Raw genomic sequence first — 25,629 nt, forward strand, 5'->3', positions numbered from 1 at the left:
CCTTATGCAATGACACATACAATAGATTAGCGTATAAGCTTTGCACACAGATAAAGACATATTGTGCCCTTGCGGCCCGCTGACCCAGTGAAATTGTAGGTAAAATCGATGAAGAGTGCAACCGGGTAAACACAAGTAGGCTTGTGTGTGTGGGTGTATCTACAACAACACGACAATGTATTAACGAGGATCAGTCCTCAAACGGCGAGGGACCGCGATGCGCATGCCCGGCCGCACTGTCCCACGCAAGCGCACTCCCGCCTCGAAAACGAACACCCAGTGCAGATGAACAAGTGAATAAATCCACAAAAAATAACTTAACTACCAAACAAAACATGATAGGACCTTGTTAATATCCTAGGGGCCAAATTAGTGTAAGTGTTTCTGATGTGCACGCTTGTGGGCACGTTTGTGTTGCTACTGCTACTGTCACTGGATTCCCGGGATTGCTCGGCCAGTATTCAAGATGCAGACAGAATCACACTCAATAGGTAAGAAAAATTATTATAACTCACTTGTGAACGGCTAACAGACAGGAAATCGGGTCAAACCTGATTTTAAATTAAATTATCCTATAAACTTTGACACAATCCTATTGACAGGAAGATTCGTGCCTGATTGATAGTGGGCGGTACTAACAAAAAATATTTTGATATACCTAACGAATAAATATCATTAAAGCTGAATAAGTAGGTACTAATGTAATGCTGAAAGTAGTATTGACATAATTCTCTTTCATAGAATGTATATTCAGTAGGTAATTACATATATTAAAGTAAGGTAAGTTACCAAACGGTGCAAATAAAATATATATAAATATGTCTAAGGTTTAAAAGTATAAGCTTCTCTAAAGATAAACTAACACTTCAATTTGCATCAAAAATAAATAAACATGCAATGTAGTCACTTACGTTACAGTTCCGTAGAATTGCCCAGTAATTTTAAGTGTTTTATAGTAAACAAAATTATAATTTAGAAAGATTCATAAGTTTAAATATTACTGTACACATTATCCAATGCAATGATTAAATATAATATGTATAATATGTCTTGTGCGTTACTTGTAAACTATGTGAGGTGTGCAATAAAGAGTATTGTATTGTATGTATAAATGGTTTGATTTTCTTTAGCGTGCAACACTGGGCCGTCAAACTTGGTTCAGAACTTAGCTCTTTCGGCGAAGTTATTACCAGAAAGAAAAGAGTTCAAGAGGTATGTAAATGTAACAAACATTATCTCGGTGCAATAATTTGAGCGAGTTTTAGAAACGTTATATTTATGAATTACTTTTGCGTTACAGAGCTTCAAATCGGCTCAAATAGAATCTCGAGATGGCGAAAAACTTGTGCAAAGTATGGCTGACGACATTCGTGCGATGATGGAACTCAAAGTCAGCGCCGTAAAACGGATTGTCGAAGCTGCAGAAAACATGGCATTTGACAAACAGAGCGAGCCTGTGCCTGAAGACTACCAGTTTTACAACAGCAAAGAAATGGATGAGCCTTACGACGAAGTGTCAATCACAACAACAGCAGAGCCAGATTTTAATCTTGAAAACTGGATTGTGCGACCGCCTACCAAAAGTGCTCACCTACAACTAAATGCACACTTTTACAATATCCCCGTCAATACTAACTTTAGCAGCGTACATGTTCCAACGAATGTCTACGCTTGGGGTAAGTTCATTTAATTATTTATCGAGTAATTGAAATTAAAAAAAGAAAAAAATGTGTTTGAGAGTTTAACAAAATAATCTACTTAATCTACCATCATGTTATTTTAGCGGACGATGTTATAAAAGGAATCCATTGGTCTGAGGGGCTGGATACTCATTTCATCAATAATTACCAAAGTGACCCCACACTTTCTTGGCAGTATTTTGGCAGTTCTACTGGGTTCATGAGGCATTATCCAGGTAATATTTATAAATCAACTAGCTTTTGTCCGCGGCTTCGCTCGCGTTATAAAGAGACAAAAAGTAGCCTTTGTCACTCTCCATCCCTTCAACTATCTCCACTTAAAAAAACACGACAATTCGTCGCTCCGTTTTGCTGTGAAGGACGGACAAACAAACAGACACACACACTTTCTCATTTATAATATTAGTAGGTTTGGACTGTACATAGATACAATATTATTTTTGGTAGCAAAATATAAGTTTAGAATTTTTTTTATTTTTAAATGTGAGATTACTACTGAAATAATTATGCAACTACATATTGCTTTAAGGGCTAATTTCGACACGACTAATTTCAAAAATATATCTGCTACAAGCTACAGCGTAGCGCTACAAGATCAGCTTATCACTACATTTTCTTCCTCTATGTTATACAGGAAACGATAATCTTTCATCAATGCAGAACGAACTACAATGTTTTGGTTATTTGTTTGTTAGAAAGTACTTATTTATTTATTTATTTTTTATTGAACAAAGAAACACAATACAATTACAATTAGGCGAACTAAATGCCATAAGGCTTATTCAAATATGAAAACATTCCTCTTACAGCAATGAAATGGAGAGCAGATCCAGTCGATATTTACGACTGTCGCACGAGAGCTTGGTACATGGAAGCAGCGGCTAGTCCTAAAGACGTGGTCATACTAGTCGACCGTAGTGGTTCAATGACTGGTCAGCGAAGAGACATCGCCAAACACGTGGTCACCAACATATTGGATACTCTAGGCAATAACGATTTCGTCAATGTTATGACTTTTGCTGACACGGTTGAAGAAATTGTTCCATGCTTTGAAGATTCTTTAGTTCAAGTAAATATTTATGTAGAACTCTTATTGGAGATATCGTATGAAAAATGAAGAGGATATCAAGTTAGAATACTAACATTTTGTTCTTTTTTTTTTAGGCGACAATGGGAAACTTAAGAGAACTAAAGTTAGGATTAGATAACTTTGAAACAATGGAGATTGCAAACTTTTCTGCAGCCTTAACGAGAGCTTTTGAACTTTTGGAAATTTACAGAAATAACAGTGGAGGCGCCAACTGTAACCAGGTAAACAAGACTTTTTTTTCATGATTTGTAGAATTCTTAACGTAGGTCCAAATTTTCTATGAAATTTTTTATTTAGTTTGAAATTTTCACTTAATTATTGAACTGTGTCATATAATACATACTTTATTGGTTGTTTAAGGCTATAATGCTGGTCACGGATGGCGTTCCGTACAACTACAAAGAGCTGTTCGAGAAATACAACTGGAAATATGACACCCCCGTCAGGGTTTTCACGTACCTGATAGGGCGTGAGGTAAAGGTAGTACCACCTTCAGGTATTTACTGTGTGTCGTAGCCATTGTGCGACCTGCATAATGCCTTCCTTGTGCCAGTACAGTGTACGACTTGAGTGTGGTACCGACTTTCTGACTAACTTTAACTTTTGCATGCCTCTTGTATTGTATCCTCTCAGATTTCATGGCGCTTGAGCTTTTAGTGTAGTGATTGTACAGTGGTAGATGCGTTTTGTGTTATGGTTTGGACGTATAATTGTGATAACCTAAATGAAGAGTTAATCATCCCTGAGGTGGTGACAAATAACAAAATATACCTATTGAATAAATTCGTCATTCCCATCCCAACGCCAAGGGATTTTTAGCTCATGCAGTTATTGCCGTAGCAATGATAAATATAGATTGGTACTGGTTACATAGGTAGGTATAAATTAACAGATACTGAATAGTGAATATACCTATAGAGAATATTTCTCTCATGCAACATCTAATCTAATTTGGCTTTCGAGATATTTAACTAACAATAGATACTTAATATACGTACCTATCTACCTAATTTAGAACTTATAAAGTATAACTTGGATTAAGCATGGTACTATTTAATATCAAATATGTAATTTTATTATATCTTAACAAGTGCACCTGTTGCTAATATATCTACGGGAGGTATTTTTACGCCTTATGATGGTGAGGAAAATTCAAATGATTAATATAATTAAGTATATTTTAATATTCACACATATTTTTTATTTAAATACAGCCTAAAATACCATACTATTTGTTTATATCATACATATTTATACGTTTAAAAAATATACTACGTATTAATATTGATAATATATGATAATATTAGCGAATTAATTATTTTGAATTTGAATTTATTTTTATTTTTTGTGCAGTTGGACGTTCGTTTAGATTTTTCAAATAGGTATTTATTAATTTACGAAATGCCTGTACACACATAGATTAAACACGGAAGCTGCCGAAGAGCACAAACATCGATTCATTAGCGACACGATACACTGAGCACTTCCTGAGATGCAAATACAACGAAATACGCGGTTAAGAGGTTCTCGAAGAACCAGATCTCCAAAAATAATGTTTGTAATGGAAAACATAAATATATTGCTCTTGACCGCGTAGTTTCCTCCGCAACCCAAATGCAACGTTTCATTTGCTGAAATTTAATCAGAAATTTCATTCAGGTGGCGGACGTGCGGGAAGTGAAATGGATGGCGTGCGCGAACAGAGGGTTCTACGTGCATTTGAGTACGCTAGCAGAAGTGCGCGAAAGAGTGCTTGAGCACGTCAACGTGCTGGCGCGCCCGCTCGTGCTGCAGCGTGAGACGCACCCCGTCGTCTGGACTCCTGTCTACGCTAACGTGACGGTAGGTTGGTCAACCTACACTGCGAGAAAAACAAATTTCTCTCAGTGTACCGCTAACATGAGAAGTTTTATGGCACTATACAAAATTAACATTAACATAGACATCACTTAACATTCACATCACTTTCATTTGTACTACCATTTCCATTTGAATAATGAACGACACTATAGCTCTCTAGGAACCATACCGGTTTCAAGTTTTAGTCTCAAGATCTAACTATATACTTACACGAGCTACCTACTCGGTCGGGATCTTACGAGAAATTTCGAAAAAAAAAACATGCACCATTATTTAAAAATATACTTACTTGAGTAGTTTCATGTGATCTGCCTACTCTTTTATGTGATACAGGCGTAATTGTATGTATTTAAGCGGATACACAGAATTTTGCTAACTTTGAATTTAATTCAAAAGGACCCCAAGGTAGCAGATTATTTATGGGAGCAGCGAGAGAGAGCTGAGCAGAAAGAACGGTTTATGAGTCAACGACGTGATAAGACGCACTTCAACTCTGAAACGGAACAAAATCGCAGATGGAAAATAACTCAGGTATGCTTTCCCAAAAATGTTTGATCCTTTTGGAGTATTTTCCAATTTGTTACATCCAGAACAATCTTTTCTGGGAAGTCTTGAATACCTACATAATTGGCAACCTACAAAGTACATTGTGCTAGAAAAGATTCAAAAGATATAATAATGCCATCAGTGATCACTGATGATAGACTTTAAAGGATGAACGTTGGAGTGTCTTGGAATGTTTCAGATGAAACAGGGTCAGTACAGCGAACTTGGTAACTCCCAGTACCAGCTGATGACATCAGTTTCAATGCCAGTGTACGATCTCCGACATAATGAGGTGAGTGTGTATCTGTAATATTTGTATTTAGGTGTTAGATTTTTTAAATTACGAAGTCCAGGTTTGAGATAGCGACCAACAACATAAGAATGTTTGAATGTGAAAATTTCATTACCAGTTGTTTTCTGTCTCAACCCCAAGAGTTCAATTGTCCAAAAAAGATATGATGCTGTATTTTCCGAAATTCTGACCCTCATGCATGATCAGTAACAAATGTATCTCTCGTTTAAATCTCCAGAAGATTGTTTCCAGATTGGTTACATTTCCTACTAATTGGCCGTAAGATCTGTCTCTTTATCAACTTCTATCTTTACTATTTTCTTCGTAAACTTGATGTATTATCATAACCTGAATATATTTTAATAATATTCCGTTTTGTTTGATGGTTTCCCCTCAGAACATCACAGAGAATGTACTGATAAATGAAGCTTACTGGGTATCAGTTACGAAAGAGGTACTACACTTAGAAAGTTTTGATGATTTAATGTAAACTTTTGCAAGATACAAGAGAGTTTTTATGATTTAGTTTTGGATTCCAGTAACGGTAAAGTTATTTGGCCCCGTTAGCGATGCATCTGTCCTCGATAGATGTCGACCGCGCGACCGCCCCCGGCGGCGGCGGCGCGGGCCCGGGCCGTCGGCCCGCCGAGCGCGACTCGATGTGTTGTTCGACCCCTGGCTTAGTAGTATAGTAGTTTTCTACTAGTCGTAGGCGTAGACCACTAGGGTGTTATGATCAACTTTTCTATCAATTATTGAATTAATTATTTCTGTGCAAGAGTTATGATTATATATTATATTATTACACACACTGTCTAATGAATAAACCGTATTTGTGCCTGATTTAGTGATGTCTTGGTAGAGACATTTAATGATTGACTTGTGCTACGAAACGTAAATGTAAATATTTTTAAATGAGTTTGATTCGCCCGACATATATGACTCGAATGGGGCTTTTGTTACTTGAGTATTCTATTCAGTTTGAAGTGCTATTTTCTTCATATTAACATGACTTTTGAGACTCGACATTAAATTAGTGTATATAAAAGTCTTCTCGTTGATCGAGGAGACGTTTTGATTTTTAGTACAGGTTCTTACAATGCATTTATCTGTTATTACATTTTATTGCATTCGTACGTCCACAACCAATCGCAGTCCGTAGAGGAGAACGGCCAAAAGGAGGTAGGCCACGCTCTCATAGCATTACTATACCTGTGCGGACGGATGAAAGGGAAGCGTGGGGGTCTCTCATCGGTGAGCCTGAGCTTCAGTTTCCGCAGGCGCTTAGTAGCCTTGCGGTCTCCCTGCCTCTTGGCCTGGCTCTTTGCCTCTGTTGCCCAAACACACAACTTTTCCTCTCTAAATCTCTAACCGAACCGATAAGAGACCACCAAACGAAAATCAAAATTTATTTACAAACATTCCTTAACAATTATTGGTACCAAATAACACTTTCTATGAAATTCATACATATTTACACATGTTTTTCCACATTAATAATTTAAATAATGTCAACAGATTCTGACAAGGATTCAGTTAGAGAAGTTTTAAAGGTTTTGACTACCGGCCACAGAAACGGTAGTGGGATTCTAGTAATAAAGTGTAGACTTTAAATTCCTACATTAACATTATTATTTATAGTAGAATTTGCTAGAACCTGTAACAATTAAAATTGTTAATTAGAATCCTTAAATTAACATAGTTGTTGTGTACATAACAGTACATGAAGTGATCTAGTGGGGCGTAGTTGCTACGTACAGTCGCGCAGTCTCGCTACAGCCGAGCAAACTTTACATATTTTAAAGTAGAGTAGGATTAACAGCTAGAAATGCTAAATATGGTCATGTAGCTAGATTGATTTTGAATTATTTATTGAATAAGTATTTGAAATACTGTTTTTATATTTTCATAGCGTTTTTTGGTACTTTATTAGATCTAGAGTAAATAATATAATTTTAGTGTTATAAGATGAGGTTGGAGAGTAACATAAATATTTAGTTATATTTGCCGATATGTAATACATAGCTATTTGTATATATTATTCTGAATGAGCGGGTAAGTTTCTAAGCTCGTGATGAAAATTTCAGATGCGTATAGCTAGATTGTTGGGAGTGGCGGGGACAGACGTGGCTCTGTCCGAAATACAAGCGTTGATGACGCCATACAAGGTACTAATTAATATATTTACCTACACATTTTTTCTCTGTTACTTATTCAGAATATTGAATTGGAATCCTGAAGTTATTTTTTTGCTCATAGTTATTTGGCTTTTTTGATGCCCCAGATCGGAGTGAACGGGTATGCTTTCATAGTGACCAACAACGGATACATTTTAATTCATCCGGATTTAAGGCCTGTGGTAAGTAATAAGTCAGTATGATAATAACATAGCAATACGTTTAGAAGTGCAAATAGACTTACATACATTATTTGTACTACATTCATTTCTAAGAGTGCGTAACAATTATTAAGTGCACTTCATAGCAATTGCTATTATTTATCTCAGTAATGGTCTTACCAAAATTTATCTATTTTCAGTACCAACAAATACTAAAGCCAAGTTACAACAGCGTAGATATGATTGAGGTCGAACTTTTCGACGATGACCGAGGCCCAAGAAACTTCAGCAAAGAACTAACTGCGGTAAATAAATTTTTACATGCCATTATTAAACTTTTAAACTATTAACCACTAAAAACTATAGATTACCTATACAAACAAAGGTTTTCAGCAAAAGTAAAACATGCATTACTTTGGATGAATGCCAACAATAATTATACTATAAGATATACCCACGTGTATGATCATATTAATGAATAATGATTAATACAAAGTATTTTCTGTTTCAGCTTCGCCAAGAAATTATAGACCAAAGAACTGGAAACAAGATTATGAATGTGAAGTACCATATGGACGACATGGTAAGGAATCATTTATTTGTTTATTTATTTAATTCACAAGAACGGTTACAGTGTACCAGTTATCATAGAAACAACTGAAAATCAACGTTAACGTGTTGCACCAAAACTGCAGTCACCAAAACCTTTTTTTTGTTATAGAAAAGAGCATCTCGAGCTAAAAAGCATTACTATTGGACTGGCATCAGCGAGTCCCCTTTTACCCTCGTGGTGGCCATCCCTGAGAACTATGGGCGTCACAGGATCACGCCACCTCCTAACGACGACATACATCGTCTTTCGCTCACCTTCAAGAATATATCGGCTCAGCAGTTCCTTTTGGACAAATGGAGTGTTCATCCTGACTGGTAAGACCAACTGCACTAACATTTGACCACATGAACCACAGGATAGGGAAATACTTAGGTATACATATATCACGATGGCCAGGACAATCACTGAACTCAGACATACTGTCCATAGGGATTTAATTGGTCATGGCAAATTAATGTGTATCATGGACATAAGGAATATTGTTAACGTCCTGAATAAATTTATTTTCTTTCTTCTTTCATATAGGGTGTCTGTTGCTAAATATACTTATGTATATGGCCAATGAAATAGTAGGAATTACAGTCCATAGGCATTAGGTCATTAATCCAGACACTATCATTTGGTATTCGAAATACCAGAAGGTGGAAACAAGTTCTTCTTCGTATACTTAATGGGATTATTTAAGTTTTATCAAATTCTTTACCAACATTTTTGTATACTACTGGTTTCAGAAGCACACATTGATTCCGATAGTTATACTTGGATTTTAAGCGACCAATACATGCATGATCTCATTTCAGGCTGTACTGTCGTCACTACGAACGTTCGTTTTCCTCTCCCGAAGAGGAGCTATCCTACTTCTTGGAACGAGTAGCGCGGCCGGGCTGGCGCTGGCCAGCCAAGCCCCGGCCTCCTGAACACCACAAGAATAAGGGACACGAGAAACACAACGGTACATTTACAACTAAAACATTAAGTCTACGTCCTATACACAAGAAGATCGAAAACGTAACTGACATACACGAGTTACTTCTCGTATGAGAACGAAATAATGATGCAAAACCTGGTTTAATGCTGTCTTGACAATCAAAAGTAAATTTGGTTAGCAATACTGATAATAGTGGAAAGTATAGATTGAAATTATATCCTCATTGAACAGACGCATTCATTTGACAGGAACCTCAGATGGACGTGAGCGCACGAAGGCTTCTAACAGCACACCTAGGAATGAGTATTATTGTAAGTCTTTTATATAGGCTTTCTAAATTTCTAGGAAGCAACATGAAACCTAAAAGTTGCGCAAAGTAAGGATCTAGGCATTAAATTAACGTTACAAGTCTTCATAACATTTTTAGATTTGACTTATCTAGTTTACCTATTTATACTTTACAAAATTACCACTACAGATGTTTTTTTAAGGCGACCATGGATTAATGCAGGCTCTAGTATATGACGCGATCAACACGGCGTGGTTCAACAAAAGCATCACGGAATCTGCATCTAACGAAACTGCGTAAGTATACCAACTTATATGAATTTATCATAGAATTTCCAAGCTATGTATTAGGTATCCAGTGGGACGATTTCTGAATTTTGAGTCACTCGAAAATCTATGCTCTATTTTTGATATATTACGAGCGATCGGAAATGGGTGATATTGACCAGTGACCACCTGTGCTAATTGTACCTATTAGTAAAATATAAAAATCTAAAGTTAGTATTGAGCGAAGCACACGAAATCGAACGGTCGAAATCCAAAAATCACCCCCTAAAGCTAAAATAGTGCACTACACTGATTCATATGCATAAAAAGATATAAATACCTATGCGATTACACTAGTTAGTGACAAAATAATAAACCTACTGGTAAATTTCACTCCCTATCCCCAATTTAGTGTTCACTTGCTAAAATGTAACTTACACTGCACATCCATTTTATGTTGGTTTTCGCCTGGATAGCCCATTGACAAAAGTGATTGGATTATTGCCGAGGTAAAGTACATACAGTGAAATGTTTTTTTATCGTTTTATTCTTAAAAACGTGCTGTTTTTTAAGAGATTATTTACTTTCAGAGTAATAAATTATAGGGACCTTTGAATGTTATATTTTGAAGGCCAAAGCTAATATGATTACATGCCGTTAGTAGTGCCAAAATTATTTATAAGAATTTGTTTTCTTGACCTTTAGAATGACAACTGAAATATATAATATCCTTATTTCGTGAAATTTTGAACTATGGATGCCCAGATTGAATAATACTCGCTGCACAACTCATTCTTGAAAAAGTAAGCTAAAGAAAATGAATATATTTATTTTGCTATATACTGAAATAATGTGCGGATAACACAAATTATCGTTATTAGTTTATTAATTACTATCTGATAATTTGTCGATACTGGCATTCAAAAGGTCAGGTTAAAATATAGCGAACCGAGGATTGTAAGTATTATTAATACTAGGTTAAGGTAGGTAAAGCAGCTTGGATGGAGTAAGTATAAGATAAAGTAAATCTAAATACTACTTAATAGGTATTTTAAAGCGTAATAATCTAAGAATGATGCGATTCAATAGTAGACTAGAAATCTAAAAACAGTTATTAAGATAACAAGGTTGTTATTGACACTGAAACTATCGTTTCACAACGAGAAAGCGAAAGGTTTTGAGTTTGAAATTATTTTGAAAGACATCTCAATAGATAAAACAGCCAAATAGTCATTGTTCTTCAAAATTAGTTCCTATCATCAAAAAACTAAACAAACTACCGCGTCATTTCAAAGAATATTACATTACCCAGAACATTTGGTGGAATTCAAAAATTATACATATCGAATCCGACAGTGATACCTAATTCGGAATTCAGAAAACTACCCATAAGCCTCATCATCAAACATAATTATGGCGATGACCGAGAAACGCCTGAGTAGGTGAAGGATCTTACATTCATAAAAGGTAATTCACCAATCAGCAAATTTTGGTGCCATTCAGCAATTACACCAAAACAGCGCTCTAATTCGAATCCCATTGTTTGCATGCAGACACTCATTCATCGAACGATTCGGATACATCGTGGCGTTCATGGCGACACACAGCGGACTCACCCGGTGGCACACCCATCCTCCGAGGGAACACGATAACAGCAGTGATAGCAGGTGAGGAGTTTTTAAATAAATCAAACGTCCCATTGTGCTTCCAATTTTATCGCTCATATTTATGGGTAAAGCATTCGTCACGCTTTGGCAAGTATGTCAGTGTGAGACTGACAGATGTCTTATCCACGTAGATAAGTGATAAAATTGGAAGCATAATACGACGGCTGGCGTTATAGGGTTAGCTTAGTATGTCGATCCATCCTTGACTTGATAAGTTTCGGGTTTAGCGTGGGAAGGCGGGTGAACATTGTGAACTTACGTACCCACACGAAGAGTTCTCAGTTCGTATATCTTGGTCACTTTCTCCTAGTAGAATCGTCTACGCGCTTAGTGTTACAGCAAGGTCAATAGATGAATGCGCTACGAAATTTTACAGTGTTACTAATTACGTTATAACTGTTTACAGATTTGAGTTCGGCAAGCAATGGCCTCGAGCGATCGACGAGGTGTGGTATCGGCGGGCAGTCGAACAGCACTACATCGACCCTCTGAGCTACGTCTACAGCGTGGAGATGAACACGGAGAAGGTCCCGCTGAACGTGAGCGCGGCGGTGGTCACAGCCGCCCATGCGGTGTTCCATGGAGATGGTCATAGAAAGGCGCCTGCTGCCGTTGTCGGCTACCAATTCCAGCACGACCGACTTGCGGAATGGTTCTTTAATATCACATCCACGGTAAGCACATCCTATATCTCGCTCTCTTGTTTTTGTGCGTTTTGTAACTGGTGGTAGATCCACACAGATCTGCGCGCGCACTGCTAGGTCCCAACAGAATACCAGCGCTGTGGCACTTGCGACAGCAATGCAGCAGCACATGCTGAGTCGGTGCCTTTTTAACCCCCGACGCAAAAACGACGGGGTGTTATAAGTTTGACGTGTCTGTCTGTGTGTGTGTCTGTCTGTTTGTCTGTCTGTCTGTGTGTGTGTCTGTCTGTGGCTTCGTAGCTCCCGAACGGATGAACCGATTTGGATTTAGTTTTTTTTGTCTGAAAGCTGAGTAAGTCGGGAGTGTTGTTAGCCATGTTTCATGAAAATCGGTTGAAGGGATGGAGAGTGACATAGGCTATTTTTTGTCTCTTTCTAACGCGAGCGAAGCCGCGGGCAAAAGCTAGTTGTCTAGAATAGCATTATTATTGTGTGAAATGTTTAATTGTGGCCATTTGTGGCGTAGGCGAAAGGCTGGCAACCTGTCACTGCAATGTCACAATTTGGATTTCTTTCAAACCCTTTTGCCAAGAGTGGCACTAAAACTTAATAGTTCTTGTGCTCTGCCTACCTCTTTATGGGATACAGGCGTGATTATATGTATGTATGTATGTATGTATGTTTAATCTAATTTAATGTTTTTCCTACAATTAACTATGGTTACACAATGTATTACCTACTATAAGATGTTGACATGTAACACTGGTATTATTAATAAATTATTGTATTGTACATGTTATTTCAGTGTGAAGGCAACAAAGGATGCTGCGCATCAACGGCATGGGACTGCTTTTTAATCGACAGCAACGGATGGGTTATAGTCAGCGAAGACGGCAACCATACAGGACTGTTTTTCGGCAAGGTAAAATTATATTTATAAAAGGATTGGTAATGTCAGAAGTGCAAGATTCAACACTCCAGAGTTCTTCCTACAACTCTTAAATACATAATTTAAAGCTGGAAACAAAACAAAAATGACAGTCTTCAAGCCTCAAGTCTTGAAGTCTTCGTTTTAAAGAAAGGAGAAAGGTCAATATGGACCAGAGCTCTAAGTGATATTCCAATTGAAATTAAGAAATTGAGACTCATAAGATCACACAACTAAGTAAAACTTTTCAATCTACATAAATTACAAAATGTCTTACAGATTCGACCCGATATCATGACAAAACTCGTTGAAGATGAAGTGTACAAGAGCATACACATCGTGGACTATCAAGCAGTTTGCTTCAGAGAAAAGAAGACTACTAACCCTGCAGCCACGCTTCTTACTGTAAGTAACATTTGGCTTTCACGCCATTTTCTACGCTAACCAATTGAAAATAGTTTGAAAGTACAAACCAAAATAAAATATACGATCAAAAGTTGGTCATTCCCTAATACGGGATAACGGTACATAGTATTTTACATAGCTGACTACACAATAGGAACTTTAATCACATCTGGTATCTCTAGTCAATGCATTAACAACGTAACCGAACGACATATTATAGCACATATAAAAGTAACAAACTAATAAGTAAGATTGTCTTTTACTAAGTTATAGGACTATATCATAAACGCTGGCATTGTTGCAGCCATTGGAGAATGTGCGTCTGGTCCTGGCATGGTTTCTCGCTACCAGTGTTTGGCTCTACAATACCATTACAGTAGGTTTGGCTCAGGGATCTGTCTACACATTCGACGACGGTAAGTCTATCATCCCCCCGCCATGTCGCATCTGTGTCGTAACTACCGAAGCCCTAATGATGAACTATGTCGTAATCAAGATAAGGATCCTGTTCAATGTTGTGAATGACAGAATATGCCATTAAATGTTGCCCTTCTTTGTCGGCATGTACTGTGCAATTCTGCATGACAACGAGCCAAAATGTGATTATGTTACATTTAAGCTAAGGCGACTAGTCATCAAGCTTGTCAATATTGCCTACAGTGCATGATATGACTCGTTATAGTCTTAAATAATATGATTAACACAGTTTACAAAAAGAGTGGACAGGCTGAAGACTATATATTATGTCATAACATAACACTTAAACTTTTCTATATACACACAGCACAAGAGTCGTATGCATGGGGCATCTCGCCGGCTCAAAACACGAAAGACTTAGCTGTTCCATTACGTAGTATCAAAATTATAGAATGGAGTCAACAATTGGTTTCTAGTACTTTTACAAAAGTAGTAATGACTCCATCTTGTTTTCAGAGAATGTTACACCCACCGGTGAGTGATAGACCGAGCACAGTAGAAGGTGTCGTCGTGGATAGTGCTATTCTAATATAACCCCAGGAATGTGCATGAACCTCGTAGTTAACATCTCAATATTTGAGAATACCCTCCGTCGTTATTAATCCAACAAATCCAACGTCAGCATAATTGATTTCGGAAGTAACATTCTTATAATATGTTTTATTTATCAAACATTATATGGGGCTGGTTAATAGGTTTAAAGTTCAGTTTATCACTCGATCCTTACAAACTCATACTTCACTCATCATTTGAGACATGTAGGATAAGAGTAACGGAAACATCTGCATGCTGATTAAAATGTGCTTGTGGATCGGCTTTCGTAACTAAAATAATGTTAATTATGTAAATAATCCGGTAGGTGCGGTAACTTGTCGTTATGTATATTATGTGTATTTTCAGTCTTAAATTATTACATAATTACCACGCTTTCTCTTTACTGATATTCAGCTTTGTCCTATCCAAATCATCTATTGTTTTACAAATTTTCGATATCATAATTTAATCGCTTTTAACTATTATAATATTTTCTATATTTAAATTATCTATTTCTCTGCCTACTTTTGATTTGTCTTATAAATATTCTAGCATGTCTTTCTCGACTTATAATTTCGTCGTCTATTTATAAATATCGATGTCTTAGGTCGCTGTCTGAGGTGCATGGGATTATTAGAAATAATATAATGATCTGACTTTGAATAATGTTTTACACAGTGGCGTACCAAAACTACGAGAATGATGAAGAGACTGACGACCCGTTCCTGACCAAACCGCCGACGGCGCGGATCGAGCGAGACTTCGAGAAGCTAGTGCTGATCAACAGGACACGACCGACGCCTTGCGACAGGGAGATGTACCTCTACCAGCTCGAATACTCCAACTTGAACGAAAAACTCAACAAGCCGCTGAAAGAGTGTGAACGACCGTTCTTTGCGCAGCTAGTCAACTTTACGAACATGCTGATGGTGGTGGTGAATGTCAACTGTCCGAAGGAAGAGGGCTCAGTGTTCTCTGTGGAGCCGACAGAGGTGCTGTACAACGAAACGCTACCGTGTTTGAAGCATATACATCCGCTGTACAGGAAGCAACCGGTTTCGTGCATCCGTAGCCATCCAGAGGTAAGAAGGCAGATTTAAATTGATTTTATTTATTCACTGTTGTTTTCTAATAGGTATATAACTATTTTATGGTCAAACCAACCCTCGCATACATCGGTAAACAGCATGTAAGTACGTACAGGTGAGAGATACGTTCTCGTACCAGTCGAGACTCGGCAGAGGCTCGTTAGCCTACACTACATTGACCATTTTGTGTGGACAATGTGGACCCTGATAATTTTTTTTTTTTTTCAGGAAAGCAACATTGATATGTGCGGGCGAGCAAGCATTCCTGGCAGGAATCTCTTCTGGATTCCTCTGGCAGTAGTCACCATTTATAGATATTTGTAAATCTATCCTCGACTGGAATTGCCCTAAATTTAAATGTCCAAAGCTCTTTGTATTTTATATATTTAAAAAAAGGATGTGATTACTCCAGCATGCCTCATTTTGCCGCGGCTCGCCAGTATGTGTGAAGTCTCGCTTAATGTAAGGCCGCTAAGGCAAGATATGATAGTTATGATGGCTTTAAATTGTCGTGTTGATTAATGTCATCATGAATTTTATTTACAAAGATCGGCATTAAGGGCATTTTTTTCTTTATGAAATTATACGAATTTATTGGAGTATTTACAAGTTTTTACAATAAATTTACTATAAATTATAACATCCTCATCCAATAAAAATGTCATTACAAGTCTTTCAACATAATTGAATACATAGAATATAATTTGGTAAATCTATTATATTTTTCTTTAAGTGATTCGAGGTGGTGATTATTTTTAGAACTAGTAGTAGCCACTGTTACATGTCATTCCCACATATCAGATATACTTAGTGATAATGTGTTTATTCATAGTGTTAATTCGATGTCTTATAAAGAATCTAGCTACTTTCGTGCTCCCAATGTGCCACAAGGAACATGGCTAGTAAATAAAAGAATATGTGTGACATCTTCAATTAAAAGGTACTACATTTTTGGTTGATGATATAGTTCATTTCAAAATGAAGCTTTATGGAAATAGTAACCTTATTGACAATCAACAATAAGTACCCTTTTGATTAAAAATGTCACTTCTAGATGTCACCAGAGTTAGCAAATTATTTTAAATTATTTATGTAATAATTACTTTCAGTGGCAACAATGATTGTGAATTACAGATTAGGTTTTGAGGGTGGTAAATAATAATATAAATGTAAATATAAGATAGTTAGCTTTTCAACAAATTGGAACAGACCCATATTCGTTCTAGCTATGTTAAATATACGTATACATATATGCAAACACTTTATGTTGTATGTTAAGTTTATTCTAGTCTTCAGTAATTATATTATATTTATAAATATTATAAGTACATTAAGTTTACATAATTCTGAGAGATTGGTCGGCGTTTCCGTCCTGGTGTATTTGTATTATTGCTTGAACTAAGATTAAATTTTCTTGCAAAAAGTTTTTGTTTAAATAATGTTTCGAAAACCAGCTTGTAGAGTGAATTGGATTTGGTGAATATTTTATAGAGTAAATTTCATGTAAATGATTATTTCACATTCCAATAAATTGTAAGTATAGTTGCATCACATCTGAAACTGCACATATCACTTGTTTCCTTGGCAACTAATACTAATAGGTAACTGTGGCGTGAAATAATTATTAACACTTTGAAAATATTTTAAACAGAAAAAAATATTATGTTATTCTATGTATTGCAGTCATATGTCTATTTGTAAGAAAATATTTTAGTATTTAGTGAAATACATATTTTGAATCTCTGTCATAACATAGAAATGTGATTATTTATTGGTTGAAATGAAAATGTGATTGTTCATTTGGTACAAAATAAATATTTGTTGTTTTGGTTTAACAGTGTTTTAATTAACTACATAATCTATAGTCTACAGTAAGTTAAATAAAATGACTTACAGTCTAACTAGTAGAGGCTTCCTCCTGGCCGTATTTCTTACTGAATTCCTCTATTTCACTCAGGACGGTTTGATACCGTGCCTCCCGGAGAAGAGATTCCTGGAGCTCTTCCAGAAGGTCACCTCCCTCCATGAAAGCTTTGAGGTTGTGCACTGTACCACCACCTGGCCGGTGCTCAGTTACTCTGTCTTGGGGATAGTTGTAGGTTCTGATTTTTTCATTTCTATTGCTGCTACCAACCTGAAAGTTAATGAATAAGTTTAGTAGTATGGTATTTCACACTTGTTACAGTGCTGAGACTGCTGAGGTAATCTCAGTGCCATGGCTTACAAATTCAGGTATTTGGCATTTACAGATCCTAGTATGAAATATTTGTGTTGAAAATTACAATAATGTTACATAGGAACCCTTGTATTTGTTTCAATTATATAAGTACCAACCTGGGATTTCCTCTCTGCATTGATTTTGGATGTTTGTTCTTCCTCCTGCTTCTGCAGCAAGAGTGTCCTCAGTTTTTGCATGGCAATTTCTCTATTTTTTATCTGTGACCGTCCCTCCTGGCAGTCCACGACAGTGCCTGTTGGCAGATGTGTGATGCGAACAGCGCTGTCTGTAGTATTCACATGCTGTCCACCAGCACCACTTGCTCGCTTAGTTTCAATTGAAATGTCTCTATCTGGTATATCTAGTTCAATCTCACTAGGTTGCGGCAAAACTGCTACCGACACTGTGCTAGTGTGTATCCGGCCTCCTTTTTCTGTAGCGGGTATTCTTTGCACCCTGTGCACTCCAGCTTCAAGCTATCATAAGCTCTGGCACACCAATCCCTTTTATCAGCATGGATCCTTTCCTTATACCACCAATGTCGGACTTTTCAATAGAAGCTATATTTACTTCCCATTCCTTAAAATTCGCATAAGCTTCATATAATTCGAATAGCTCTCGCGCGAACAACATTGCCTCTTGACCGCCTGCGCCCGCTGTGACTTCTAGCAGAATGCCACCTTCTGTTAAATATGGTTGGAACAAAACTGACTGGAGGTCGTTGTCTACTTCTTTGAGGCGTGCGAGATAAATCTGAGCCTCCTCCTTAACCATTTTCTTCATTTCATCATCTTGATTCTCTTTTTTATTGAGTTCTTTGAGGTTTTCGATACTGTCAAACAAAGCTATCCTTTCTTCAAGCACTTGAACGACAGGCTTTATTTCACGCAGTCGTTTAACTTCTGCATCGTTACGACGTGATTTAATTAAAATTTCTTCGTGTTCTAACAATAAATGTCTAAGATACTTTTGGACGGCTGGTTCAGATAACTTCAATGAATTTTCCGAAGAATAACATTGTCGGAGTAAAAGAGAAGGTCGGCCTATTTTAAACAATGATCTTATTATTGTCATTTTGGGAAGCAACATCACTGTTTATATTTATACTAAAGTAGTATAGTATTAGCAATATAAGGAAAATTAATTCTGAACTGTTTTTAGAGCTTTAACTTTAAGGTTATAATTAATTGTCACTGTCAATGTCAAATAACTTTTTAAATATTTTGTTTTTCAAGTTTGTTTTCTTTGTTTCTCAGATGTATTATTTTTACGCTAATCAAATGTGTTGGTTATAGCAAAATTAGCAAATACTATGTAAACTCTAAAACGCACCTTGAAGCTAGGAAAGCTCGGAACACACTACGCGGACGTCCGTCGTAAAACGACCGCGACCGCGACCTATCAGTGTGCACGGAACAAAACATCCAGAGAGCCAGATTTCGATCGGACGTCCGTGCGCTCAAGGCCACGTCCGCGTCCGTCGACCGATAGTTTGCACGTTATGTGACATTGTCCGTCCGCGGTCGAAATCTGGCTGAGCGCACGGACTCCGATCGAAATCTGGCTCTCTGGATGTTTTGTTCCGTGCACACTGATAGGTCGCGGTCGCGGTCGTTTTACGACGGACGTCCGCGTAGTATGTTCCTAGCTTAATACGTGCAGCTTGGTGCCAAAGTTGGCAACTTGGCAACACGCGATACTAGCGCCCCTAGCGGCATGAGTTGATCAAAATAGTTTAGTTCATACAACTTCATAGTACGCATTGGTTGTAAGGTTTTAAATAGCCTACTTATCTATTAAAATGTCGGAAAGTACATGTATAAGGAAATACGGAAGGGGTGCTATATGTGCAGTTTACGGTTGTAATAATTATAAGTCTCAAAAAGATGCAAAGTCCTTTTTTAGAATGCCAAAAGATGTCGAAAGGTAAGCCTACCTTGGAGGTTATTAATTAGTGCTTCTACTTAATTTCCAGTGAAATGTAAATGATTTAACGTTTTATGTCTGTTCCAGATTAAAAAAGTGGATTATATTTTGTAAGAGAAAAGATTTAGATGACTTATTTAAGGTTAAGGATTCTAATTATTTCTACAATAACTACGTAATTTGTTCTGACCATTTTAAAGTCGAATGTTTTCGGAACAAAAATTTGCTGAGCCAGGGGTGAGATGTTTATTTTTATCGTTGTAAATGTTATATTTTTAACCGTATTGTATTTTACAATTGGAAAGTCTTATCATTTTAGGTTATTACCAAACTCCAATCCTACATTAAGACCAAATGTAACCAGCAAAGTTCAAAAAAGAAAGAATCATGATGATGAAATAGCTTCCAACTGCGTGTTAAGGTACTTATCAGAATATTTTAGTAGATTGAAGTTCTGTATGTTCTCTTAGATTCTACTCATATTATTTATTTGTTTACAGCCCTAAGAGAATGAGGGAAAATAAAGAAAATAAAGCTCCCATGCCAGACGATCCGGACCAGCAAAATGAAATAGCTGCTCTGAAGAAATTGCTCAATCAGTATAAAAAGAAACTAATAAATAAGAATAGTTTATTAAGTAAATATAAGAATCGGTGTAAACAACTAAAGAATACATTGGCATTGAGGGAAAATGAAAGATAATATGTACTACTGCATCCGAATCTAGTGCCATGAACAAAGTCTGTAAACAGTTCATCGAGACTCAAAACAGATTAAGTGTCAGGCATAAATTAGGCAGACGATATGATACATATGATAAGGAGTTTGCATTAGCTCTATATTATTGTTCAACCAAGTCGTACACTCTACTTCAAAGGTTTTTTTGCTTACCTAGTTTAAGTTCTATTTGTAGTTGGCTAAAACACTTATATGTGTCTCCTGGTTTAAATAATACTGTATTAGAGTTACACAATGTATTTACAAAATATAAATTTTATTTATTTAAAACACTTAAATAAAAATTCCATACAATAAATATCAATCGATTAAAAATAAAAATTAAACTAAAAATCTAACTCTAAGGAGGGCCCCTGAGGCATAGTGCCCAAGATGCTGGCAGCATTTCCTCGCTGAATTGCAATACTTATACGTTGAGCGAGGAAGCTGCCAGCTCTTTTGTCTCCCGTAGTATCTATTAACCGCTTCGCCAAGTCCTTGAATAAAATCAGGGCGCCTGGGCCCCACGGACCGAGGGTCTCGACGCCAAAAGCAACAAAGTTGTAATTGGCGTCGAGACCTCCGTATTTGCGTCGCTTATGTGTTTCTGCAGCCTCTGCAGCCGCGCCCGCTTTCTTTGTGGTACCGTGAAGATGAGACGGGGCCAGTGTGTCCACACAGGTTGCATCCCACACCAGCACTCGTCCCATCCTCCACGGTATCAGCGACATTCCGTCGGGTCTTTTACCATCATCCAAATTATGATGCTCATAAAGATATGTTTGAAGGTTATGAAGACTTCGGTGATGGATATTCATCTTTAGAATTGTGCAACCAGGCAATGACATACTTGAGAAAGTGTTTGAGACTGGTTTTATTATCAAAACCATAGTTTGTGATTTGGGATCTAACAATGTGAAACTAAGAAAACTTCTTTCAGTTTCCATGAATGAACCCTATATTATATTCCAAGGCCATAAAATCTACTTCTTGTATGATCCACCACATTTACTTAAATGTTTACGAAATAATTTGAAAAAATATGATTTTTTTTTTTTTTTTTTATTATAAATGGGCTTACTCTTGACCACAGACTATCCAAAGGCAAAGATGGCCTACGATGATTTTCTATACTTATAAGGATACTATAATATCATGGTCACATATTGTAGACTTTCATAACATTGATTCCTAACAAATACCGAGGATGGCACCCAAATTAATAAAAAAAAGCATTGTTCTTCCTCCATTCAGTCCCATGAGAGTATGCCTAGCTTGCTCAGTTTTCAGCCACTCGGTAAGTGTTGGGATATTGTGTAATGTTACTTTAAATAATCTTCCGGCCGATGCCACTCATACTGCTGATTTTATAGAGCAAATTGACACCCTCTTTGATATTTTTAACTCTGCAAAATATAAAGAATGTAAGGAGTTTAGACGTCCAATTTCAATTAACTCTAAGCATATTCAGAAGTTACATAATTTAAGCGAATATCTTAAAAACTTAACTGTCTTGAATAAAAGAAAAATTAATCCCTTATGCATTAATGGCTGGATATCCAATATCAATGCGATAATCATGTTGTGGGATGACATTAAGACAAACTATGGTTTTAAGTTTTTATTTACACGTAGGCTCACTCAAGATTGTTTTGAAAACTTATTTTCTATAATACGATACAAGGGTGGAAATAATTTTACACCGGACGCTACTAAATTCAGGTGCAACATGAGGTCTGTTATGGCTAACCAATTGCTAAAGCCTTCTGCTGATAGCAACAGTGAGGTGGATGCTTGTAATTTTTTGTTGCAAAAAGAACAAATTATGCAGCAATCTACACGCATTTCTGTCATCAACATCACTAAAGTGCAACCAAAAAACCAGTTTCTTTACCCCCCAAATATGTCAGAACTAAATTCCGAAACATATGTATTAGGTTGGGTATGCAGTAGATTCCCTCATGAATCATGTAGAAACTCTGTGTGCAGTTTATATAATGATTTTAGCATTGAAAACACACAAATAGGGTTAAAGAAATATGACAGCTCATCGAGGCTCTTTTTCCCAAATGAAAGTGCCAAGAGATTTTCAGACATAATAAATACTGTATTTAAAAATAATATAGATCAGTGTTTTTCAAAGTGTGGGTCGCGACCCCCAGGGGGGTCGCGGCACTTATCCTGGGGGGCCACGAAGTTTAGGTTTAAGAGAAACTTATGACAGGCTGATTTGATTTTTTCTAACTTAATGAAGTCAAAGTCTTGAAAAGTCAAATTCTTATTCCTTTTTTTTTGTTTTTATATCTACCATTGTTGAAAATGTCAGCTCACATAAATATGAAGTAGCAAATGGGATCAAGCCATTATTTATTACCCAGAACGCACCAATTGAAATGGATATCAACTCCAATTTATTAGCAATCTATCAGGTGCTAGTTCCAAAAACTTATTCAAAGAAGGATTCAAAATCCAACTTTTTGGACTCAACTCTCCACCATAACAGAAATATGGATTTCTGCGTTCACGTTCATATTGTGTAAAGATGTTGTCCACAACTCTATTTTTGCTAGAAATCCGTTAACTTTATCTGCTGTAATTATGTTTTCGTCAAAGATATCGCGGCAAGATACTCGTTTGCTACTTTCAATAGCCAAACATAATCAGAAAATAAATCTGCAAATCCAGTTTTGTTATACTTGATATAGCTAATATTTAGCAAAGAAAGAGCTATGGGGGTCACGAAAAAATTAAGGTGTCATAAAGGGCCGTGAGACCATAAAGTTTGAAAACCACTGATATAGATAGTTATCTTAGAAAATCTCTAAATAATGTAAAATCTAGATTAATATCAAATATTAGGAGTTATGGAATAGTTTGTGATATTTGTAGTGAATGTCATAATGTGTTTATAGATAAGTACCTTAATGTTTTAATTAAAGCATACGTTACTAAAATTAATGATGCTAATGTAAATAATAGAGTTTGCAAAAGTTTAAAATTAAAAAAAGTCACACACTCTTATTTCTTTGTTTTATTCCGTCTAAAAATGTCAAAGTAGATCAAGTAATCGCATTTTGTCTTGTTTTACGTACTACGCCTATACTTATATTTAAAATTGCAAACGCGATTGAGTCCCGTTTGCAATTTTAAATATGTGTAAAAATCGTGAAAGTTTAAATCAGTGTTACGCCTATACTGACAAACTACTTTGAACAACTCATACCGCTAGATGGCGCTAGTAAAATTGTTGCCGCTCCATTGTATGGGAAACGTCAGAAGCTGCACGTATTATAGTATATAGTATTTGGTTATAGGCTCCAAATATCAAAAAAAATGTTCATGGTGAAAATAAACTATAAAATAAAATTGATGATACTATTTTCATATCTGAAGTAAAACAATTTATAAAGTATGCCTGCTGCCATCTATTGTTGAGTAGCATAGCATCAACAAAGTCCTTGTACCAACATTCCATAACAGATGGCGTTAAAGTAAATAATTACTTTAATTTCAGTAAATTGTAACAGATGGCAGTACTACTTCTACTTACCAAAAGTGTGCTAATATATCTTAGCTTAGAAAGACTATAATTTGGCTCAGAATTAATATTATTAACCTTTTTAGGTGAGCAACGTACATAGAATTCGCCATATAAAAGTTAATTACACTTTGATTGATAAATATTTCAACTCTAACGAAAGGTTTAAAAGTGAAAAAAATACTGCCATGGGTCGGTTGAAAAAATTACTGGTGAGGTTGACTGTTGGTGTACTTTTGGCTAGTACAAAAACGAGTGTACAAATTTTAAAAATGTCGGAAACGCGCACAAGCACCGAATTTGCATGCGTCCATAGACTACGGTGATGACGGTGACCTGATGTACCTATTACATCTGTATTCACCTAAACTCGATAATAAAACAATGAATAGTAACATAGTTTTCCCACAAAAGTTTCTTACGAAACTAACAAGTCACCGAAAAGCTTGGATTATTTGGCCTGGGATAGGTGGTCATTGATGCACCAGAGTCCAGACAGACCGTCGCCACACCAGGGCGCGTAGAATAAGAATTGAAATTAGCATAATGTACCTACTAATTAATCCAGTGCGTTTAGTTTGTTAAATGGTACAGTACAATAGTTTAATTATCTTATACTTTTAAACGAGCAATTCTTGTATATTTATTTATTTATTTATTTACACTGACGATCTCGGAAACCGCTCTAACGATTTCGCAGAAATTTGTTATGTGGGGGTTTTTGGGGGTGAAAAATCGGTCTAACTTATCCTTAGGTCCCGGAAAACGCGAATTTTCGAGTTTTCATGCGTTTTTCTTCGCGCGCCATCTCGTGTGCAGTAGTTGTACTGTTAAGACAGAATTCTTTCGGTCGATGTAAGTACTATTTATTGCAAACACTAGATGGCAACACAGGTCAAGGCTAAAACGAATAGAAAATACACTATTTGAGTTTTTGTGGCGAAATGCGCGCCATCTCGTGTGGAGTAGTTGTGTTGTTAAGGCTGAGAATTCTTTCGCTCGATGTAGGTACTATTCATTTTTGAACTAGATGGCGACACATGTCAAGGATACGACAGAACCGAGCGAAGCTCGGTTGCCCAGATATTATGTATTATAAAGACTATTAAATACAAACGTTATAAATACTACAGTGTTACCAAGTAGTAAGTGATTTTTTTAAAGGAACGTAATCTTACATAGTTCTTTAACTTAACCATGCCCTTAAATTAATTAATAATTAAAAATTTTGACTTTATAACATTTCTAACAAAAATTTAATTATTTCTAGCAATGTAGGTACGGTCAGCCAAGAAAGTGGTTTACCACTTTTCGACTCTATTTTAAATAATACATAAGGTCGAAAAGTGGTAAACCACTTTTTTGGCTGACTGTACAGCACACACACACTTGAAGCACACTTGTCAAGTGAGGGCAATGACAGCTCATTAAGTATGAGCCAGGGAGAACAGAGGTAAGGAGGAAAATCTGTCGAAGTAGAACAGCGATGAGCATGAGCGATGTGAGTAATGAACTAATGACAATTAATAAGTGCACGCGTTACATTGAATGTTGGGATTTCGGAA

At 36.5% G+C, this 25,629-nt stretch overlaps 3 protein-coding genes across 10 annotated transcripts; 2 read left to right on the plus strand and 1 right to left on the minus strand.

The window, feature by feature from the left end:
* The first annotated feature begins 214 nt into the window (after positions 1 to 214).
* LOC125225382 (voltage-dependent calcium channel subunit alpha-2/delta-3) lies at positions 215 to 17,500 on the plus strand. Of its 7 annotated transcripts, none has more exons than XM_048129073.1 (29): positions 215 to 491; positions 1,131 to 1,212; positions 1,301 to 1,676; positions 1,784 to 1,915; positions 2,510 to 2,769; positions 2,865 to 3,011; positions 3,151 to 3,270; positions 4,450 to 4,632; positions 5,047 to 5,181; positions 5,396 to 5,488; positions 5,886 to 5,942; positions 6,644 to 6,670; positions 7,576 to 7,656; positions 7,773 to 7,847; positions 8,027 to 8,131; positions 8,338 to 8,409; positions 8,548 to 8,753; positions 9,240 to 9,391; positions 9,616 to 9,678; positions 9,859 to 9,952; positions 10,399 to 10,431; positions 11,476 to 11,589; positions 11,996 to 12,263; positions 13,039 to 13,155; positions 13,441 to 13,566; positions 13,871 to 13,982; positions 14,500 to 14,517; positions 15,256 to 15,659; positions 15,894 to 17,500. In XM_048129073.1, the coding sequence occupies exons 1-29, from the start codon at positions 388 to 390 to the stop codon at positions 15,987 to 15,989; spliced, it is 3,852 nt and encodes a 1,283-aa protein (XP_047985030.1). In that variant the 5' UTR covers positions 215 to 387; the 3' UTR covers positions 15,990 to 17,500. The 7 variants fall into 7 exon arrangements, with proteins under 7 accessions (XP_047985030.1, XP_047985032.1, XP_047985031.1 ...); XM_048129075.1 differs by having other exon boundaries at positions 9,625 to 9,678; XM_048129074.1 differs by having other exon boundaries at positions 3,151 to 3,264.
* LOC125225383 (peptide chain release factor 1) lies at positions 15,994 to 19,075 on the minus strand. The gene is given in 3 exon segments (XM_048129080.1): positions 15,994 to 17,799; positions 18,000 to 18,359; positions 18,361 to 19,075. Coding segments are annotated over 3 exon segments (1,209 nt in total). The 5' UTR covers positions 18,973 to 19,075; the 3' UTR covers positions 15,994 to 17,562.
* Positions 19,076 to 19,644: 569 nt separating this feature from the next.
* On the plus strand, positions 19,645 to 20,798 carry LOC125225631 (52 kDa repressor of the inhibitor of the protein kinase-like). Of its 2 annotated transcripts, none has more exons than XM_048129439.1 (4): positions 19,645 to 19,742; positions 19,897 to 20,046; positions 20,129 to 20,230; positions 20,310 to 20,798. In XM_048129439.1, the coding sequence occupies exons 1-4, from the start codon at positions 19,699 to 19,701 to the stop codon at positions 20,509 to 20,511; spliced, it is 498 nt and encodes a 165-aa protein (XP_047985396.1). In that variant the 5' UTR covers positions 19,645 to 19,698; the 3' UTR covers positions 20,512 to 20,798. The 2 variants fall into 2 exon arrangements, with proteins under 2 accessions (XP_047985396.1, XP_047985395.1); XM_048129438.1 differs by having other exon boundaries at positions 19,651 to 19,809; positions 20,310 to 20,795.
* Positions 20,799 to 25,629: the final 4,831 nt, after the last annotated feature.

This window comes from Leguminivora glycinivorella, chromosome 4, assembly GCF_023078275.1.
Source record: "Leguminivora glycinivorella isolate SPB_JAAS2020 chromosome 4, LegGlyc_1.1, whole genome shotgun sequence".
Classification (NCBI taxonomy): domain Eukaryota; kingdom Metazoa; phylum Arthropoda; class Insecta; order Lepidoptera; family Tortricidae; genus Leguminivora; species Leguminivora glycinivorella.

Coding starts and splice junctions, on each gene's coding strand:
- LOC125225382 (XM_048129073.1), top strand. CDS start 388: ATGTGCACGCTTGTGGGCACGTTTGTGTTGCTACTGCTACTGTCACTG. Junction 492..1,130: donor GACAGAATCACACTCAATAG/GTAAGAAAAATT, acceptor GATTTTCTTTAG/CGTGCAACACTGGGCCGTCA. Junction 3,012..3,150: donor GAGGCGCCAACTGTAACCAG/GTAAACAAGACT, acceptor TGGTTGTTTAAG/GCTATAATGCTGGTCACGGA.
- LOC125225631 (XM_048129438.1), top strand. CDS start 19,685: ATGTCGGAAAGTACATGTATAAGGAAATACGGAAGGGGTGCTATATGT. Junction 20,047..20,128: donor AAAAATTTGCTGAGCCAGGG/GTGAGATGTTTA, acceptor TTATCATTTTAG/GTTATTACCAAACTCCAATC. Junction 20,231..20,309: donor GCTTCCAACTGCGTGTTAAG/GTACTTATCAGA, acceptor ATTTGTTTACAG/CCCTAAGAGAATGAGGGAAA.